We start from the raw sequence: 20092 nt of genomic DNA, 5'->3' as shown, positions 1-20092 counted from the left end.
CACCTATATGCTCCAGAATAGAATTTCTGTTTCTCCTGCCTGAACCCACAACTGATGGGATGACAGGCATGTTAACAGCACTGACCCAGCTTTCTAATGATGAAAAGTATGTAAGTTTGAGGGAGAACAGATTGGGAGAGATTCAAAAGTATCTGAATGACAGTTCTTTTGAAATCTAATGAGACCAGAAATTCTTACTGAAACTCCACCATGGGTAAGTGAAGAACAAATACTATTTTATGGTACTCTCCTCATAAAAATCTGAGCCACAGTCAGCCATCTTAACTTTAGTTCCCTTTGTGTGCATGTAGCCAGGCTGGCAGTTATCTCCTGTTCTGCTACAGTGTTTATCACCATGCTCCATAGGATCAAAGCAAGGCTCCAGATATGCTAGGCATACTTTAGTTCTACCACTAAGTCACAGGTCTGCCAACATCGAGATTTTCTAGACCCATCCTTTGTGATGGAACTAAACAACCAATGACTACAGTGACACAGAGGAGTCTGCAGAGGACAATGGTTACTCACACTTCACCAATCGGTGCATATGTTGATCCAGTTATGGTAAACTCATTAAGGGAACAAGTGTCTCCTTCGACTTTGTCTAGAATGAACATCTATAAAGAAATACAGAATACAATTCCTTAGAAGATATATACATACAACCACTCCTTGTCTACAGTGAAAAGCCTGTCATTTAAAATGGCAGTTTCAATGATGCTCGCTGAGACTTAGTCTCCCAGCACTACTCTTTTCTTAATCGCTCAGATAACTTTCAACAGAACTATCTAAACAGTGATGCAGTCTAAGACAACCCAAGAAAAGATACAGGGAATCAGAAGTCAGTAAAAGATCAGGCTAAAGACTCTGGTTACTTTTTCCATTACATAGTCTTGCTTTAGAACCAGGCAGAAAAGCTCAAGTAAAAGAGACTAATATTTCAGAGTCAAATAAATACTTGAGCAAAATAAGCTGTGGGAAGAATGAATCGGTGCTCCTTCCCCATCCAGGGGCTGACAGACCATAAAAGCAGTCTAATGAGCCTAGAAACACCCAAGAGTCATAAAGAACAAACACTCCTTACTTACCCTGCAGACTGACATCTGGTTTGTGGTAAGGGTGCCTGTCTTGTCTGAGCAGATAACAGAAGTACAACCAAGGGTTTCCACAGAAGGCAGACTTCGAACAATAGCATTTTTCTTTGCCATCCTACGAGTTCCAAGAGCCAAGCAGGTGGTGATGACAGCAGGCAGACCCTCAGGGATGGCAGCAACAGCCAGGGCCACTGCAATCTTAAAGTAGTAGATGGCACCTCTGATCCAGGAGCCCCCATGAACTGGGTCATTGAAATGCCCAATGTTTATAATCCAGACTGCAATGCAGATGAGGGAGATAACTTTGGAAAGCTGCTCCCCAAACTCATCCAGCTTTTGCTGTAGGGGTGTTCTCTCTTGTTCAGTTGCAACCATTTCATCTCGGATCTTGCCAATTTCAGTATTAACCCCGGTTGCCACTACCACTCCCATAGCTTTCCCAGCAGCGATGTTTGTACCCTAGGGAGAAGCAGAGGAAAACTGGTCCTAAGATCAACACTACTTTAAATACTGACCAGTATACTGACCGAATTCCACATATCTGTTCACCCAACGGGACAAGACAGCTCTTCATAACATGGAACCCGGTCTACAGACCTGCTCTGGGTTTAGCAGTACTCCACCTTCTATAATCTCAAACTCCATGCAGCTCTCAGCACTATATATTCTTTTATCTTTGTTTCTGGTTCCAAAAGTTGACCTCATCTATTAAGATGAGCAGTCAGCCCTGTGGGCTGTTTCAGAATCTCTGCCCCAGCACCAGCGTTAGGTGAAATCATGCGGGACTGAGTGCTGGAGTGTCACAGCTGCATCCTTCTCACTGCACTGTACCTGTTGTCAGTAGTAAGTCCGTCCTTGAAATACCAATCTAGATTCTAAATAATATAGGCATTTCTGTAGTACTTGAAAAAATTCATATCAATAGTAAAACAAACAACAAAAACTGTGTATTTATTTTTCACCTATGCTCACCAAATGGTGTGCCATGTTTGCTCTTTCCAAACACATACTTTTTATCACAGGCAGAGCAGCAATGTCCACATATTTGAAAGGATCCTTTCTAGGCTTGAAGACTTTCCTTGAAAAGGTTACCTTTTCAGCTGTTACACAGAGTCTAAACATTTCTACCCTAGTCTTTTCATTAGCCGGCAACCAAAAACAAAGCCACTCAAGTCACACACGTCTTACATGGTCTCTATTCTTGTTTCTTTGCTTTACTGCTAAAGACTGAACCAGATAGGGCCCTCAGCACAGAGTCACTGCTTCATCCCCAGCTATTTTAGAGCTTGACAGCTGAGACACACAGTAAAGAATAATTATCTTTTGAAGTCTGACCACTGAAGATGGCCACACTGGGACTATGGTGGTCTGAATGAAAAGGGCCCCCATAGACCCAGGGAGTGGCAATTATTAGTGGTGTGGCATTGAGGTTTCAGAAGCTTAGGCCAGGCCTAGTAGCTCACTGTCTATTTCTACTGCCTGGGGATCCAGATGCTGAACTCCTTCTCCAGCACCATGTCTGCCTGCATGACTTCACGTCCCTCCATGCTGATGACATGAACTGTAGCCAGCCCCAACTAAATGTTTTCCTAAATGGCTCAGCAGTTAAGAACACCGACTGCTCTTCCAGAGGTCCTGAGTTCAATTCCCAGCAACCATGTGGTGGCTCACAGCCATCTGTAATGAGATCAAGTGCCCTCTTCTGGCCTACAGGCAGGATTCTGTACAAATAAATAGATAGATAGATAGATAAATAAATAAATAAATCTTTAAAAAAAAAAAAAGAGTTGCCTTAATCATGCCTTCACAGAAACCCTAACACAAGGACTATCTTCAAACAAAAGAACATTCTTAGATTGAAAAGCTTGGTAAAAGTTTAGACAAACTAGGACCTATCAAGTGTGAGACCCTGGGTTCAACTCCCATCATCCCTACCCCCAACATCTGATAACACTCACAGAAAAAAGCATGTTCTTTTTATCTTGATTGACAGCTCGTGGGTCAGGGACAGGATCAGTGTGCTTGATGACGGAAACAGATTCACCTAAGCAGGTTATGAGACAGGATGGTCAGCTGTTTGAAGCATACCCAATTTTCGTAACCCTTACCCACACCAACACATTCCCACTTTTTACCACTACCAATGTGGGCAGTTGTGGTGGCACACAACTAAGTTGAGGAAGGACAGTTGCATGCCACCACGTGGGTTCAGGGGAAACTTGTGTGCTCTGTAAGAACAGCAAGTGCTTTTAACTATTAAGGCATTGCTCCAGTCCAAAACTAATTTTAAAACTTCTCTAAGAAATTAATTCTCTTAGAGAGGGTTAGGGTAGGGTGCCATAGCAGAACAGTAGGTACTGACTATATAGAGTTGGGAGATAACAGGCTTCAAAACTTGAATGATTTTCCAACATGTACTACTTACCTGTGAGAATTGACTGGTCGACTCTTAGAGTTGTAGATTTGATGGAAGTTAATCTTATATCGGCAGGAACTTTATCACCAACTAACAGGTTTAAAAAAAGGAAAAAGGCAAAAGGCAGCTAACGTAAATAACTTTTGCAGTTACTGAAAGATGAAATTGCTTCCAAATCAAACAATTTTTAAAAACAAATACCTTGCATACAATGGAAAAGTATACCTTTTTATTTATTTTTCGAGACAGGGTTTTTCTGTAGCTTTGGAACCTGTCCTGGAACTAGTTCTGTAGACCAGGCTGGCCTTAATCTCACAGAGATCCGCCTGCCTCTGCCTCCCAAACGCCTGTGAGTTTGAGGACAGCCTGGTTTACAGAGTGAGTTCTAGGAAAGACTCCAAAATTACAGAGAAACCCTGTCTCGAACCCCCTCCCCCCAAAAAGGAAAGACAGGTTGTTAAAGCTTGCCATGCAAACCTAGAAACCTAAGTTCAGTTCTCAGAACCTATGAAAAGATAAAAAGAATCAACTCCACAAAGTTGTCCCCCTTCAAACAGACACATACACAGTAACAACATAAACCTTAAAAATTAAGTAAAAAACAAGGAGTCTGTGAGATTGTTCAGTGGGTAAAGGCACGGGAAGCCAAAACTGGGGACCTGAGTTTGCTTCCTGGGATCCCCACAATGGAAGAAAAGAACAAGATGCATAAAATGTTACCCAATATTCTCTGCATGTATGGCTAGCTTATTCACTACCATAGTTCACCTGTCTGTCCAGATACTGTAAATACAAGACACAGGAGAGTCACACAGACAGGACTTCTATTGTCTAAAAGCTGCAGCATACATTGCTCTGATCCACAAATTCTTATTTTATAGACTTTCAGAGTTCATTTTTATGACTTTGCTCAAACATTTTGCAAACAACGAAAGCTATGACAACTTTATACTAGTGAGATTTCCAAAGATACCTGTGTATTACATGGGATGTAACACAGTATCAACTACATACACAGACCTGATAGTGGTATGAGGTTTAACAAATGAGCAACAGTGGCTTTTCAAGGTCAGTGGGGAGAGACATTTTACCTTATAACCGTTGGTACCCTTTAAATTATCAAATAAATGAAAAAAATCCTTCATAACCTGAAGATCTTTTCCTGGGTAAAGGGCTCCTTTAATAGCCCTAAAGGGCTCTAGGATGAGCCCTCAAGCCCTTGGTATGCAAAATGCAAAACAACATAACCCAGTAACAGACAAAAGAAAAGTAAATGGACTTCCTGAGAACAGTACCCAGAACACTGCAGTCTTCAAATACTGTCCAAAAAATGCACATCTGCATGAGAACTAGACCTTTAAAGAGGATGGGAACTGATTGTGCTCAGCAGACAGCTTGTTTAGCAGCGTCTGGGACTGCCTCCAGCCTCAAAGTGTGAAATCATGATGTTCTGGTTTGGAAAAGAAAATGGCAAACTAATCATCCTACCCAAGAAGTAAACCCTGTACTTGCTAATCCTTCAATTTAGTTCACTTCTCTATTTTTCAGAGTTTTACTCAAAGAGAATATAGTTGTTTTTTTTTATTGGTTTGGTTTTTCGAGACAGGGTTTCTCTGTATAGCTTGAATCTGACCTGGAACTCACTGTTTAGACCATGCTGGCCTCGAACTCACAGAGAACCACCTAGCTCTGCCTCCCAAGTAACTGCTGGAATTAAAGGCGTGCACCACCATCTCTGGGCCCTCTAACTTTAAAACAAAACAAAACGAAAACAACAACAACAAAATACAATTTAGTACAGTGGTCTTCAACCTCCCTAACACTATGACCCCTTCATAGACTTCCTCATGCTGTGGTGACCCCCAACTATAAAATTATTTTCATTGCTACTGCATAGCTGTGATTTTGCTGCTATAAATCATAATGTAAAACATCTGATAAGCAGGATATCTGATATCCCCTATGGAGGGGTTTTGACCCATAGGTTGAGAACCTCTGCTTTAGTGCACAAAACAAGCTTACATCTAAGAAAGAAGAGCCGCACAGAAAGAGGTCCAAAATCTCCAGGGACAAAGATCATCTTTGCATTTGACTAAAGGGACACACACGTGAAGGTAGAATTCCTGCTGGAAATGCTTATGCAATCAACAGCAATATTCCAACTGAATAAAACGAACCTTCCACTTTAACTGTTATACCCAAGGGAATACATCCAAATCACTCTGGAGGCAAAAGCAGACCACTGATTTTCAGTTAGGCTGGGGCTAAGTAGTGAAACCCTGTCTCAAAAAGGGGGGGGGGGAGAAAGGGGAGAGAGAGAGGAGAAGAAAAAACAAAAAAAATTTAACTGCACTATTTTGTTTTAGATTTTACAAGTTTTATTCTATTTGTGTATTTTACTTATTTGTGTATGTGTGGACACACCAGTGTGAATGAAGGTCAGAGGTTATCTACTGGGAAGTCCGTTGTCTCCTATCATGTAGGTCCCAGGAATTGAATTCAGGTCATCAGGACTGGCAGCAGAGTTCTTGGTGGTCCTAATTTTATTTTGTTTTTGATTAAATAATTTTTTTCATACATTTTGATGATGCTTTCTTCTCCCAGATCCTCCTCAGCTCCCTACCCACGAAACTTTTATGTTTTTCGAAAAACAAAAATAAACCCCCTCACAAAATAAAAACAAAAGCAAGCAAAAGAATAAGATAAAAAAAAATGCCCAAAGAAAACAAAATGAAATTTAAAAAACCCACAATAGCCAGGCGATGGAGGCACGGGTTTTTTTGTTTGTTTGTTTGTTTGTTTTTCAAGACAGGGTTTCTCTGTAGCCTTGGAGCTCTTGTAGACCAGGCTGGCCTCGAACTCACAGAGATCTGCCTGCCTCTGCCTCCTAAGCACACACCTTTGATCCCAGCACTCGGGAGGCAGAGGCAGGCGGATCGCTGTGAGTTCGAGACCAGCGGGTGGTGAAAAGTGGGATGTGATTGTGGCCTGCCTGATTTTTTAAAAAAGGCTTTCGCTAGCATTGAACTTGCGACAATCTTCTTGCTCAGCTATAAAGTGTCTAGTGGCATGCTACCACCACACTGCACTGTCTTAACTGTATTATTTCTGCATGCCACAAATTAATCTGATTCCCTGTGCTTTTCAACATTGTGAAATGAGAACAAGGTCAAGGGGAAGCATTGTTAACTTTAAATGGAAAATTTCAAATGCTCCTTTGATATTTGAGATTACTTATGTAATAATGACCCTACGGGAGCTTCAGACAGGATTCTGTCCAATGTGGCACAGAGGTGCTTGCAATCTACAAATGCTGTCATGCTTCTGCACTATAACTGATGGAGGACACACCATTGTATTTACTCCCCGGGGAGCTGGAGAGAGAACTCAAACACCCATACCCATACAGATAATTATTTTGTCTAATGCCGGCAAGACAGTTTACTGGTAAGGCTCTCTGAGCAAGCCTGAGGACCCGAGTTTAACCCCTGGATCTCATGGTAGAAAGAGAGAACGAAACTTCATACTCTGTAGCATACTGAGCCACCACACACACACTTATTGCACACATATCACAATAAAACTAAATTTGATGGTACACACCTTTAACTTTTTGTTTGAGACAGGGTTTCTCTGTGTAATCGTGGCTGTCCTGGAACACACAGAAATCTGCCTGCCTCTACCTCTCAAGTGCTGGGATTAAAGGTGTGCAACACCACCACCCAGCAACTTTCACCGGGAGCATTCCCTAGGCCTGCCACTCAAACTGCAGGATACTTTCAGAACATCTCTCAGGCCAAGGGTACTTTCTCATTAGGTACTTTATCACCCCTTCAGCTACTATTTGGGATCCACTGAGCACCTACTACCCTCTTCAGGAGATGAGGTTATTTTGATTTACATTACTGCCAAACAATGCAGTCCTAAACCATTAGGGTGCTTCTCACCTTTACATGTCCTACAGATAAGGTTAAGGCAAACTGATGTCTGTTTCTTAGAATGCAGGGTTCTGCTCTAAGTTAAACAACTTCCACCTTCCTGTTCATGATCACAGTGGGACAGGTTAGACGTTTCACAGAAATGGGAGATGTACAGGCCCACCCCAGATGATTTTATAATTAGACCTTAATTATGTAATTAAGGCCTCAAGATCTTATGGAGGATCAAGGATACTAGACTGGGTAAGACAGAGAAAGGGAATGGGAAAGAGAAAGGCTATGGGAAAGCCCTGATACACACTGGGTAAAGACTTTTCAGAGTGACTGCTTTGGGTCATTCATCTACACTCCTCTTAGGTATCCCTTATCAATTCTCTATAAGTAAGCCTAATAAATTCATCAGTTTCCCAGAGTGAACTCTGATGAAATTGAACTTTGGTTTGTTGCTGGAATCTTGTAAGGAAGGAATAGATATCACTTAGCAGTCACCCCAGTACATAGCTTAGCTGTATGTCCAGAATGGAAGAGAAGACTAGAAAGCTTATGCAAGTTATAAAACTTGAGAAGTTATTTAAGGTACATAAGGATGAGACTGAGATGATAGTATACTATGGATGGTATCAAAGTTTCTAAGGTCAAAGATGAACACAAGAACTCTCTAAAATGTATGTCTAAAAAGTTTAGTGTCTGGTTTTAGTAGCAGATTGGCATAACTGACCTTCTGGATGTTCAACAATCCTCTCTGGAGGTCTATACTAATGTGGTCAGATGGATGAAAAGGGTATTTTCACCCCTGCTCTCCAAAGTCAGTTAGGTCCCAGAGTACTGTGGAGCATCCCTTGAAATATTCTGTAATCATATGGAGTCTCCTATTCCTGTGTTCAGGGAGACCTCATGTGGTGAATTCTGATCAATGTCCAGTCTACAAAAAAAGAGGGTCAACAACAGAAAAATCTACACACTTCTTTGTACAACAACTGGAAACAGTTGTCGACCAACGCTTTTGAGTTTTCCTCAGAGATGGACTACCTGGTAGAAGACTGAAGGAGCCAGAAGTTCCTGAGGCCCAAATAATTCCAAGGACCACATTTTCAACTGGCCTTGACAGTAAAAAAAAAAAAAAAAAAAAAAAAGATTAATTTTGGCCACCTCTATTGTCTTAAACAGCCCTGGGAATGAAACAGTAAGTATGTTTACTGACTAGTCCACAGACATTATATTTAACCAAATTATTTCTACAAATTTTTTTACTAATGATTATCTTCTTGGTTTTTTTAAAGCGCGCACACACACACACACACACGGGGGTGGGGGGGATAGAGATAGAAAGATAGGAAATGGCTTTGGCTCAATTGACTATCTGCAGCAGAAAAAAAAAATCCTATCTTCTGAAATACCAATATGCCTAACCACCCATGTTCCCTAATTTACAGGAAGATACCAGATACCCTTCTCCAACTAAACTCCAAACTAACAGGTGTGGAAAAATTATTCAGAATATCCAAATGATGCCTTTGGGACATTGCTGGACAGTGCTATTAAAAAAAGGATCCAATAGGTTGTTCTCTTTCAAACTGTCAATTACATGCTGACATGAACTGACTCCTCTTAAAAGCTTCTAGATAGTCACACTCCCTCCTTGAGACGAATGTGCTCTGTAGACCAGGTTGGCCTCAAACTCACCTGCCTCTGCCTCCCAAGTGCTTGGATTAAAGGCACACACCATCGCTGCCCAACAAGAATTAGTTTTTGTAGTGGGGCGTGAGGGGGCTGGCTTTACCAAGCCAAAAACTGTTTTGTTTTGTAAGCTGCTGGGTGGGCAGTAAGTCAGATTTGGCTGGTTTTGGACTCTAGACTCTCCAGAGTGTATGATGGGAATTGGTTGGCTACTTTCTGGAATTCCATGGGCAGTGGAATTTTGAACCCTTGGGCTGGTTTTATAGACCTGACTAAAGGGGCTTCCTTTATATATAAAGGATCTGGGTATTTTCTGTCTGTCTATTTCCTGCTGGCAAGGGAATATTGTTCAAATTTTGGGGTCTGAAGTAACTCTAAGAGGAACACTATTGCTATTTTTGAAACAAGGTCTCTATGAGCCCTGGGTATCCTAGGTATCACTATGCAGGCCAGGCTGTCTTTGAACTCACAAAAATCTGCCTGCCTCTGCCTCTCAAATGCTGGAACTAAAAGTGTGCCACATTAGGAAAGGAGTATTGTTGTGTGGTGGATCAAGTGATGACAGTGATTTGATTCATAAGGAACTTCTGTCAATAGTTTAAAAGCATACATCAGAGTTGGGCAGTGGTGGCGCACACCTTTAATACCAACACTTAGAAGGCAGAGGCAGGTGGATTTCTGAGTTTGAGGTCAACCTGGTCTATAGAGTGTGTTCCAGAACAGACTCCAAAGCTACAGGGAACATCTGGTGCCAGGAATGGTGGCACACATCTTTAATGAAGCAGAGGCAGGCAGATTTTCTCTGAGTTCAAGGCCAGCCTGGTCCGCAGAGTGAGTTCCAGAACAGCCACGCCAGGACTACAAAGAGAATCTGTCTTGTGGTAAACAATAAAACCTGATTCTCAGACCCTACTCCTGCACTGTAGGGTTTGGGGATACCAACCTTTTGACCAATAAAGTCCACTCTTGTTTAGAGGCTGACTATTCTTTCAGTTTCCTCTGTTGACTTATTTCTTACTTCATTTCTCAGTCTTTTTGGCTAAGATCAAGTGTAAAAATTTAATAAACGGCAGGCTACCAAGATGACTCAGCAGCTAAACACACTTGCCACCAAGCCTGACAAACTCCAATCCCCAAGACCCACACTGTAGGAGGCAATGAATTCCTTTAACTTGTTTCTAACCTTTGTGTATGAACACACACACACACACACACACACACACACAGTAAATAAATAATTTTAAGAAATCATTAGAAAACTACTCATAATCATTGTTCACAGATTCACAAAGGGCATGTTTTGGACAGCCTCTATTACATTTCTTGCATATCAGAAATACTAGCTCCAGAATGAAAGTCAACTGTTTAGCACTTAGGAAATGGCCTTAAAGTTGTATTCTGCTAGCATTACAAGATCACCTCTTTCTAGAAAGTCATGAAGGAAGCATACCCAAGTTAGTTTTTATAACCCAGCATATTCTAGACTTCTCTTAGCAGGAGAACCTTCATATCATCTTAAGTTAACCAATGCCCTTGTTTTACAGACAGGAACTAAAGGCCAGGAAGTAAAAAGAGTTTTGCTTCAGGAAGTTCAATTAATGAAAGACTTCCTTTAACTTGCTATGACTGACTGCTTCACTTCTTTTCCTAAGAATCTATTTGATGGGCACATCAAAAAGTAGATCTATTAAGGAGCTTAAAAAAATGAACATAAAGATCCATCTAGAATTTTTCAAAGGCATAACAACAATTTTCTTCACACCACAGGCAACGATGGGTGTCAGACAGGCTATGCCTGGGAAACAGGCAAGGGCACTGCTGCTCACATCCAGTCCTATTTCCTGATGGGCTCGTCGGTGCCTGAAGGCAAGTGGTAGTGGAAAGTTCTTATTTTTGCCAAGGGAGTGCTCTGCAACTTTTTCCTTCGCGTATTTTTTTTTCTGTTTCTTTGGGTTGAGGCAGGAAAAATTTGTTATTAACCACTTTCCATTTGCCTAACACCTGACACTGCTCACATGTAGTTCTGGGCGTCTTCAGTTCTTAGCTCTTTCCTTTCCACCACAGTACTGATTTTCACTCTGAACAGAAATACAATTTAAAAGTTAGGCTACCAAAAATACATTTTACGAGTGAGTTAAAAAAAAATTATTACTTTGCCATATCTTACAAGTGAATGCAAGTTTTTTTTAACCTTACAAGGAATATTTAAATTATGATACTAAAAACACCTTTTTCTATTTAAGTTAAATATAAATACTAATATATGCAAGAGAAAATTTTTTTAATATGTGTGCATGTGAGTGAATTTAAAAAATTATTTTTATTTTCCCCAGGCGTGGTGATGGAGGCCTGTAATCCCAGCACTCAAGAGGCTGAGAAGGTAGATTACTGAGTTTGAGGAAAGCTTAGCCTGTAAAGTGAGTTCCAGGATAACCATAGTCAGGGTTATAGAGAGAAACCCTGTCTCAAAAAATTTTTTTTACTTTAATTACATTTTTATTTAGTTTTGTGCCATGCCACAGTCCTTGAATGAAGGTCAGAGGACAACTTGCAGAAATCAGTTCTCTCCTACCATGCCCCAGGGATCCAACTAGGTCGACAGGCTTGGCAGCAGGAACCTTCACCAAAAGAGCTAACTCAAGCAAGCACTAAGCCTTTGTTTATGTTTATTTAAAGAAAATTAACTTTAACAAGTCTTTTCAAAGAAAAATAAGACCAGAAACTGTCTCCATATTATTGTTTGAGTTTAAATGTATCTATTAAATTTTGTGGTTATGAAGTCTGAATGGAATTCTTTACTTGAAAGCCCTATTTGCTTTAATTAAAATTATACTAGATCTCAGAGTGAGCAGGGAAGAAACATTACAAAGTACTATAGACTATAGCATTATATATTTGTGGTTTTTCTAGACAGGGTCTCTCTGTAGCTTTGGAGATTGTCCTGGAATTGTAGGGGTTTCTCCTTTCCCAATGTGATCCTAGGAAATGAACTCAAGTTATCAGAGTTGGCAGCAAAGTCTTTTATCTGCTGAGTCATCTTTCCTACCCAAGAAGGCTTTTTTTTTTTTTTTTTTTACACCTGGCACTGTTGCAAGGCCTCTACAGGTCACCCTCTGTAACTCTTCACAAGGAACAAGCTATTATCTTCATTCCCTGTCTATAAATGAGGTGCTTTTCAAGGTCACAGTACTTCACAGCCATACAGACTGAGCCAGTCTCTATTTTTCTGCCCATTAATGTCGGTGTTTTTAGTCTTTTTACTATAATGTTACAGAGTAAAATACATCTATAAATATCTTTAACTTCTGGAAGGCAAAATCATGGAAGCAAGGATTATCATTTTACTCTCATTTCTATCCCTGCCATTTTCCCAAAATTCCAATTTCTAAATGTTTCAGCACAAGCAAAGCTGAGCACTATATTTTACAAAAGTCACAGCATCTAAGAAGAGTGACCACTGGAAAGTGGTCTCTCTCTCGTCTCTGGGAAGACTGACACTGTGACTACCACTGAGTCATGCAATGGGGAGGAGTGATTACAGGAAATCAGGAAATGCCAGCCCTATGTAACCAGGTCAAGCTTCCAGATCAACTGGTCTGTCATGGTCTGAAGGTGGGGGAGACCTCCCAGAGTACTTACCTCTCAGTGTCTTATGAGTAATCCTCAGAGTGCTAACGGGTCCTGATCTCAAAACCCTGCTTAACTCATTGTTACATCTTTTAAGAGATTGGCATTTGTGTGTACAGGTGTTTTTGTCTACATGTACACATGTATGTGACCCTCATGTGTACCTGTTGTCTGCAGAGGCCAAGAGGATGCCAGATCTCCTGGAACTGGTGTTACCGACTTTTCCGAGTCATTATGTACTTGCCGGGAAGTGAACCTAGGTCCTCTGTAAGAGTAGCCAAAGCTCTTAAGAAACCGGGGGTCCCTCTGTTTTTGTGGCTTTTTTTTTTTTAGGTAAGATTTTTATTTTTAACTGTATGTATGTATGTATGTGTTGAGTACAGGTGTCTGAGGCCAGAGGTATGGAGTCTCCCTGGAGAAGTTACTTACAAGCAGTTGTGAGTTGCCCAACCTAGGTACTGGGAATGAACTTGAGTCTTTTGCAAGACTAGTATCCACTCCTAACTGTTGAACTAATCTCTAGTTCTTGCTTAATATACAAGTTAACATGAAGAATTTGACTTGATTTTCAGGAATAGCCAAAATTATTATTTCTAGTGATATCTAGATATAGATGCCAGCCCTTATCTCTAGCTAGCCCTGTTCTCTCACATCCCTCCCTGTGAAACAACTTCACAGAAGGGGAAAAGTTGAACACACAACTCTTTATTTGGTCATATCTCTTGCTTCTTTTTCTTTAATTTAAGTTTGACTTTTAAAAAAATTTAGAGAACTGTGTATGTATGTTTGTGTGTGTAGAGGCATGTTGTACACATCAGGTATTCTATTCTACACTATATTAACTAAGAAAGAATCCCGTGCTGAACCCAGAGCTCACCTCAACTAGTGTAGCTAGCCAACTTGACACAAGGATTCCTTTGTCTTCCTCCCGAGGTGATGGGATTAGAGGTGAGTGGCCATGTACCGCCTTTCTGTGTGGGTACAGGAGACCTTCACTTCTGTCCTCACTGTTTCTGCACATCTCCCCGACCTAGTTTGACATTTTATGAACACATAAAAACCTAATCTCTGTAAACTGCTTAAACTAGACAGTAATTACTATTTTAAGCATAGTTCAAGTTTTAATTTAATCTGTATGGTAGTACACACCTTTAATCCCAGCACTCTGGAAGAAGCAGGTGATCTGTGTGTTCCAGGCCAATCAGCGTTAAACACTGAGAGCTTATCCTGAAGAAATATACTTTATGTTTTTTAAAAAAATTGTGTTCCCATGTGTGTCTGAATTTATATGCACTATGTACATGCAGGTATCCACGAAGGCAAGAGGAACCCATGGAACTTGAGTTGTAAGAGGAACTCTGTTGTTCTGCATGAGCAGTAGTCATTCTTAACTGCCATCTCTCCAGCTCCCATACAATTTTAAAAACCAAACAGTATCATAGGCTTCTAGGAACTTTTTAAAATGTAGCAACTATCCAGCTTCATTTCAAACTAAATAATCAAATTGCCCATAAAGTTAGGTTTTGCTCTAAAAAAAAAAAAAAAAAACCAATCAAACAGCTTTTGTTTTAGTACTTAAGGTCTCTTCTGGCTTATGCAGGTACCTATATGCAGACAGAACACCCATAAGGCAAAATAAACAATAGGCGGGACATAGTGGTGCACGTCTTTAATCCCAGCTCTTGGAAGGTAGAAGCAGGATTTCTTTGAGTTCACAGGCCATTCTGGTCTATATAGAGTTCCAGGACAGTCAGGGCTATATACAGATAAGATACTCTGGAAGAATAAACAGACAAACAACAACAACAACAACAACAACAACAACAACAACAACACACGCACACACACACAAATTAGTGATAAACTTCTAAGTGCCTAGATTACATAGCTGAGCCTCCATGGTATTTTTACACTTTAAATGATGGCTTTAAAAAAATGATTTTGCTGTGCATGACAAAATACTGATACTGCCTGGTTTTATACCAAAAGAAAAATGCCTGTCAACTTGGCAGAATCATACACATATGTAATTCTAGCATGCAGAAGATAGAACAGGCAGAAGCTCTTTAGTTCAAGCCCAACCCGGACTACACAGTCAGGACCTATTCTAAAACAAAAACCAAAGCCAAAAAACTCCTTAGTCTCTGCTCTTTCAGCTGATAAGCTAATTAGGCATAGCATTAGGCGTTTGTTATAACAGAGCTAGGACACTCAACTTTGACAGCTTTCTAAAATAAAAAGCCAAGTCTCATGGTCACAATTATTCAATATACATGTAGATGGGAATAGTAGTGCATACTTTTATTTCAGCACCTGAGCAGGAAGATAAGAAGTTCAAAGTCTGCCTTGGATATAGCAAGACCACTACTAGCCTGGGCTACAGGAAACTATCTCAAAGAAATAAGCTCGTCCTAACTGCCCAAATCTGTAGTGGTGAATTTTCTCTGTTCAATCTCAGGCAGAGAAAGATGATTGTTGTTCTTAAATAAACTGGGTCACCTATTCTACAGTCTTGCCTTGTAAACTTGCAAAGTCTCTCTCTCTCTCTCTCTCTCTCTCTCTCTCTCTCTCTCTCTCTCACACACACACACACACACACACACACACACACACACACACGCGCGCGCGCGCGCGCATCTGGGGGTGGGGGGTAGGGACAGGGCCTTACTATGTAGTTCTGGTTATCATGGACCTCACTTATGTAGACCAGGCTTGCCGTAAACTCCTGCCTCCCAAGTGCTGGGATTATATGCCACCTCACCCCAGGTTATCTTCCTATTACTAAATCTCATTACTATAAACAATTCTTTTAAACAGCCATCAAGTTTAAAAATTATACTTTATTATTGACTAAATCTTTTTTTTTAAAGATTTATTTATTGGTTATATACAACATGTTTTCCTGCACACCAGAAGAGCACGTCAGATCTCATTACAGATCGTTGTGAGCCACCATGTGGTTGCCGGGAATTGAACTCAGGACCTCTGAAAAAGCAGTCAGTGCTCTCAACCTCTGAGCCATCTCTCCAGCCCCTTGACTAAATCTTGAAAATGCTGTCTACTGCTAAACAGTTAGTCTTCATTTTAGGAAATATAAAATCTATTTCCTACAGAAGGTATAAAGCAATTTTATGTTAGAATCATGTCATTTTTGTCACTTGCATAACCTTAGAATAAGGGCTCAATCTAGAGAATGCTACAGGATAGGAATATATTTATGTCCCGTGCCAATCCTGTTACCAAGATATACAACATCTATTTAAAGCAGTAATGAAAACAGTGCCCCAAGACATATGTCAAATCCACTGCCAAATTCTAAAAGCAGAAACCTTTTTCCTATTATAGTTTAATTCACATTTGTAAGATTAACAGATAACACAGAAAAGTCAAAACCACTGATAATCCCTTACTGTAAGAGAATACACAATCAGGGGCTAGAGAGATGGCTCAGCAGTTAAGAGCACTTACTGCTCTTCCAGAGGACCCAGGTTCAACTCTAAGGACCCACATGGCAGCTCCAGGGGATCTGGCACCCTCAGAGACATGCAGGCAAAACACCAATGCGCATTCAAAAATGCACATTTTGTTTCCAGTCATCCACAAATATACTCCTGGCATAAAAAAAACATAAAATTGCTCTGGATTTAGAAGATGAATATGAGTTATTAGATCTTTCTTTCTGCCAAGCAACTTTATGTGACTCTAGTTATAGACGGTTCAAAGGTTCATGTAAGCATCTGTAATGTTCCCATACTCTCCTAAAATTTTCTTTTTAAAAAAGATTTATTTTTTACTTTGTGTGTGTATGTGTCTTGATATCAAAGCATCACATATGGTGCACAATGTCTAAAATAAATCCATAAAAATATAAGTAAGTTGCTGTTAGAGAATAGTGACAAGACAAGGAACAAGTACTTGCTAATGGAGATGGGTTTCTCTGAACCTGGAATTTAATAATGGTCACTCAAGTCTATGAACAGGCTAAAACTATAATTTGGAAGAGGTTATATGGCATGTGAACTATGTATCAGTAAGATGCTAAAAAGTGGTGATTTGAGCCATCAACAAATTGAAATGACTTCTATACATATCATGTATGTTTATCATGTACATATGTCTAGAAAAGACAGTGATACATTTTCCTCAACTAGTGAAAGTAACCACATATTTAGAGTGGCTGGTGGCAATTAACCAAGTATTTGTAAAGTTGTCAAAATATCCACTCATTCTAAGTACCTATTCCTGAACACATTTCACACTTTCAGTCTGTTCTGCAAATTTTATGATAAGGGTATTTATTAACTGCATCTACCCTATACTTGTGATTTCATGTTTGATCAGCATTAGAGTACTCAGGATATGCTTAGAAAGGAGTAGAGAAGAGCCTTTAACAAAGTATCTATGTAAGACCTAGTCATTACCTACGTTCTGTACCTCTCAGAATGATCAAACACCAGGAAGAAAGAATTAGCACAAATCAGAGTACTGCCTAAGCTTTCCATAATGAATATGCAGATATGACCAACTAGGAGGGTGTCAGCAGTGTCCATGAAGAATTCAGAAACAGGTCAAACAGACATACTTAAATGTATATACTGCCTACTGACAAGTTATTCAATTAAAATTGAATAAATTTAACTATCTTTTTTCTTTTATTGAATATTCAACCCAAGTTTTGAGCACTCAACTTGCTATTTTTTAAATAGCAAGATGAAATTTTAAAAATTGTTTTAATTAAGCTAGGTGTGGTGGTGCACACCTTTAATCCCAGCTCTCTGGAGGCAGAGGCAGGTAGGTGGATCTGAGTTTGAAGCTAGCCTGGTCTACAAAATCAGTTCAAGGACAACCAGCGTTGTTACAGAAAAACTATCTCAGAAACAAACAAACAAAAAGATTATTTTAATGAATAAGGCAATGATAAAGTCCAGTAGGATTAATTATGAGTCACTATATGAAAGCAAACAAATCTAATCTAGACTCAAAACAGTGTAATAAGCCACAATCTGATAATCCTCTGCAGTAATTCTTCCCCATCTACTCTACCAATGAAACAACCAAAATGAAACAACTCAGGGTGACAGTTACAGTATGATTTCACATTTATGCCAAAACCAGGATAGTGACACCTAGGACCTAAGAGGTGAAGGAGGAGAGTCAGGAATTGAGGAGAGTCTAGACTACGTAGTGAGTTATACGCCAACCAGGTTACATAAAACCTTGTTTAAGGAGCTGGAGAGATGGCTCAGAGGTCAAGAGTACAGTGACTGCTCTTTTCAGAGGACCCATGTTAATTTCCAGCACATACATATAACAGCTAACATACATATACAGCTAACAACTATCTGTAACTCCAAGATCTTACAACCTCACATAGATATACATGCGGGCAAAACACCAATGCAAATAAAAATAAATTATTTAAGCTAGGTGGTGGTATTACATGCCTTTACCCCAGCACCCAAAAAGGCAGAGGCAAGAGAATCTCTGCGAGTTTGAGACCAGCCTGGTCTAACACAGCACACTACAGGCCAGCCAGGGATACAAAGTGAGACTCAAGTATCCAGAGCAAATAAACAAACAAAACAATTCAGAATCAAACAGGAAAAAGAAAAAGGGAAATGGAGAGATAGGTTAGCCAGCGGAGCATGCACCATACTGGCATGAAGACATGAGTTAAGAATTCACTAAAAATACCAGGCAGTTAGCTGGGCAGTGGTGGAGCACACCTTTAATCCCAGCACTCAGGAGGCAGAGGCAGGAGGATCTCTGTGAATTCAAGGCCAGCCTGGTCTACAGAGCAAGTTCCAGGACAGGCTCCAAAATTAGAGAAACCCAGTCTTCAAAAACCAAACCAAAAACAGGCAGCTACTTAGAAGCTATAACCAATTACTCACTACAGCTAACTGTAGTGCACACAGCAGTAGTGTTTGTTTTACAGTTGAGAACTACAATACCTCAAACACCTTGGCCAAAACACAAAATCCTTTTAGGAGGCTGAGGCAGGAAGATCACTTCAATCTGGTAATTTGAGCCCAGATTCAGCAACATAGTGAAACTCCATCAAAAAACAAACCTCAAAATATACCTTACTGACAACATGACAACTGCAATTCTGATAAATAATTAGTTATAATTATGAGAAAAATATTACGGCGGGAGAGATGGCTCAGTGGTTAATGGTTAAGAGCACTCACTAGCTGATCTTCAGGAGGATCTGGGTTCAATTCCCAGCACTCACATATAGGCTTACTCTAGTTCCAAGAAATCCTATTCCCTCTTGGACTCTGTAGGCACCAGGCATACGTGCAAGTCCATGAACATGTATAGGCAAATCACCCACATGCATAAAATTTTAAAAAGCAAACAAAAAACTTTAAACATAAAAAGCTAAATATAATTCTGAACCTAGAGAAAAGGACCTCCCTTAGAAATAAAATCTAGGAAAACAAAAATCTCAACTCACCAGCAATTTCCACAATATCCCCGGGAACGATGTCTTTAGCTTTAATTCGCTGCACACTCTTTCTGTCCTGTCGGTACACTTTTCCCATTTCAGGCTCATACTCCTTAAGGGCTTCTATTGCATTTTCAGCATTCCTTTCCTGTATGAAGGAAAACCAAGCATCATAAACCACCCTGCCTGCCTCCTTAAATATTTCTAGACTAGAAATTAAAACTTCAGTTTCAGTCAAGGCTATGTAAGGAGACCCTGTCTTTTTATAAAAAACACCAAAAAAAACCAACAGACTACTGTTTAAAATCACATAAACTACTAAAATGTTAACTGCTGCAGGAATTTTTCTGCTTACCTGCCATACACCCACAATTGCATTGGCTACTAATATAAGCAGAATTACAAAAGGTTCTACAAAGGCTGTAATCGTTTCTTCACCTTCTTCAAACCATGCCAAAACCTAAAAGAAAAACGGCACATGTTAGACTTCCTAATGTACTTTTAAACTTACCTAAATTTCATAACAAAAGGGGCTCACATTACAGGAACCTTTTCTCACATCTAGAGAAACAGACAAAATGTAGTTATAAAAACAACTGTCTTATGTCCTGTTCTTTCTTTTCTTTTCCTTCTTTCAGGTTTTTCGAGACAGGGTTTCTCTGTGTAACAGCTCTGGCTGTCTTGAAAGTCACCACTTTGTATACCAGGCTGGCCTCAAACTCAGAAATCTGAGTGCTGGGATTAAAGGCGTGTGCCAGTCACCACCACCCAGCTAAACTACTTTATTTTTAATGCCACCCCAGAGCACAAATAAAGTGGGGTTTTGTTTTGTTTGTTTTTGGGGACAGAAAAAAAGTAATCTCATTCAATTCATATGTATATATCT

General features: G+C 40.0%; 1 protein-coding gene across 2 annotated transcripts in view; it reads right to left on the bottom strand.

The window, feature by feature from the left end:
* Positions 1 to 20092, bottom strand: part of Atp2a2 (ATPase sarcoplasmic/endoplasmic reticulum Ca2+ transporting 2) — a 43427-nt gene that overhangs the window by 12433 nt on the left and 10902 nt on the right. For both annotated transcript variants that reach the window (XM_085679631.2, XM_085679634.2), the window contains exons 4-9: positions 19562 to 19666; positions 19216 to 19354; positions 3520 to 3600; positions 3053 to 3138; positions 1089 to 1553; positions 529 to 617 (exon numbers count right to left, since the gene is read on the bottom strand). In XM_085679631.2, coding sequence (XP_085535757.1) covers positions 529 to 617; positions 1089 to 1553; positions 3053 to 3138; positions 3520 to 3600; positions 19216 to 19354; positions 19562 to 19666 — 965 coding nt within the window. The remainder of the gene's footprint in view (positions 1 to 528; positions 618 to 1088; positions 1554 to 3052; positions 3139 to 3519; positions 3601 to 19215; positions 19355 to 19561; positions 19667 to 20092) is intronic.

Source organism: Myodes glareolus, chromosome 2 (genome assembly GCF_982192425.1).
Source record: "Myodes glareolus chromosome 2, mMyoGla1.1, whole genome shotgun sequence".
In the NCBI taxonomy this organism is placed as follows: Eukaryota; Metazoa; Chordata; class Mammalia; order Rodentia; family Cricetidae; genus Myodes; species Myodes glareolus.
This window is presented reverse-complemented; position numbering and strand designations above follow the sequence as displayed.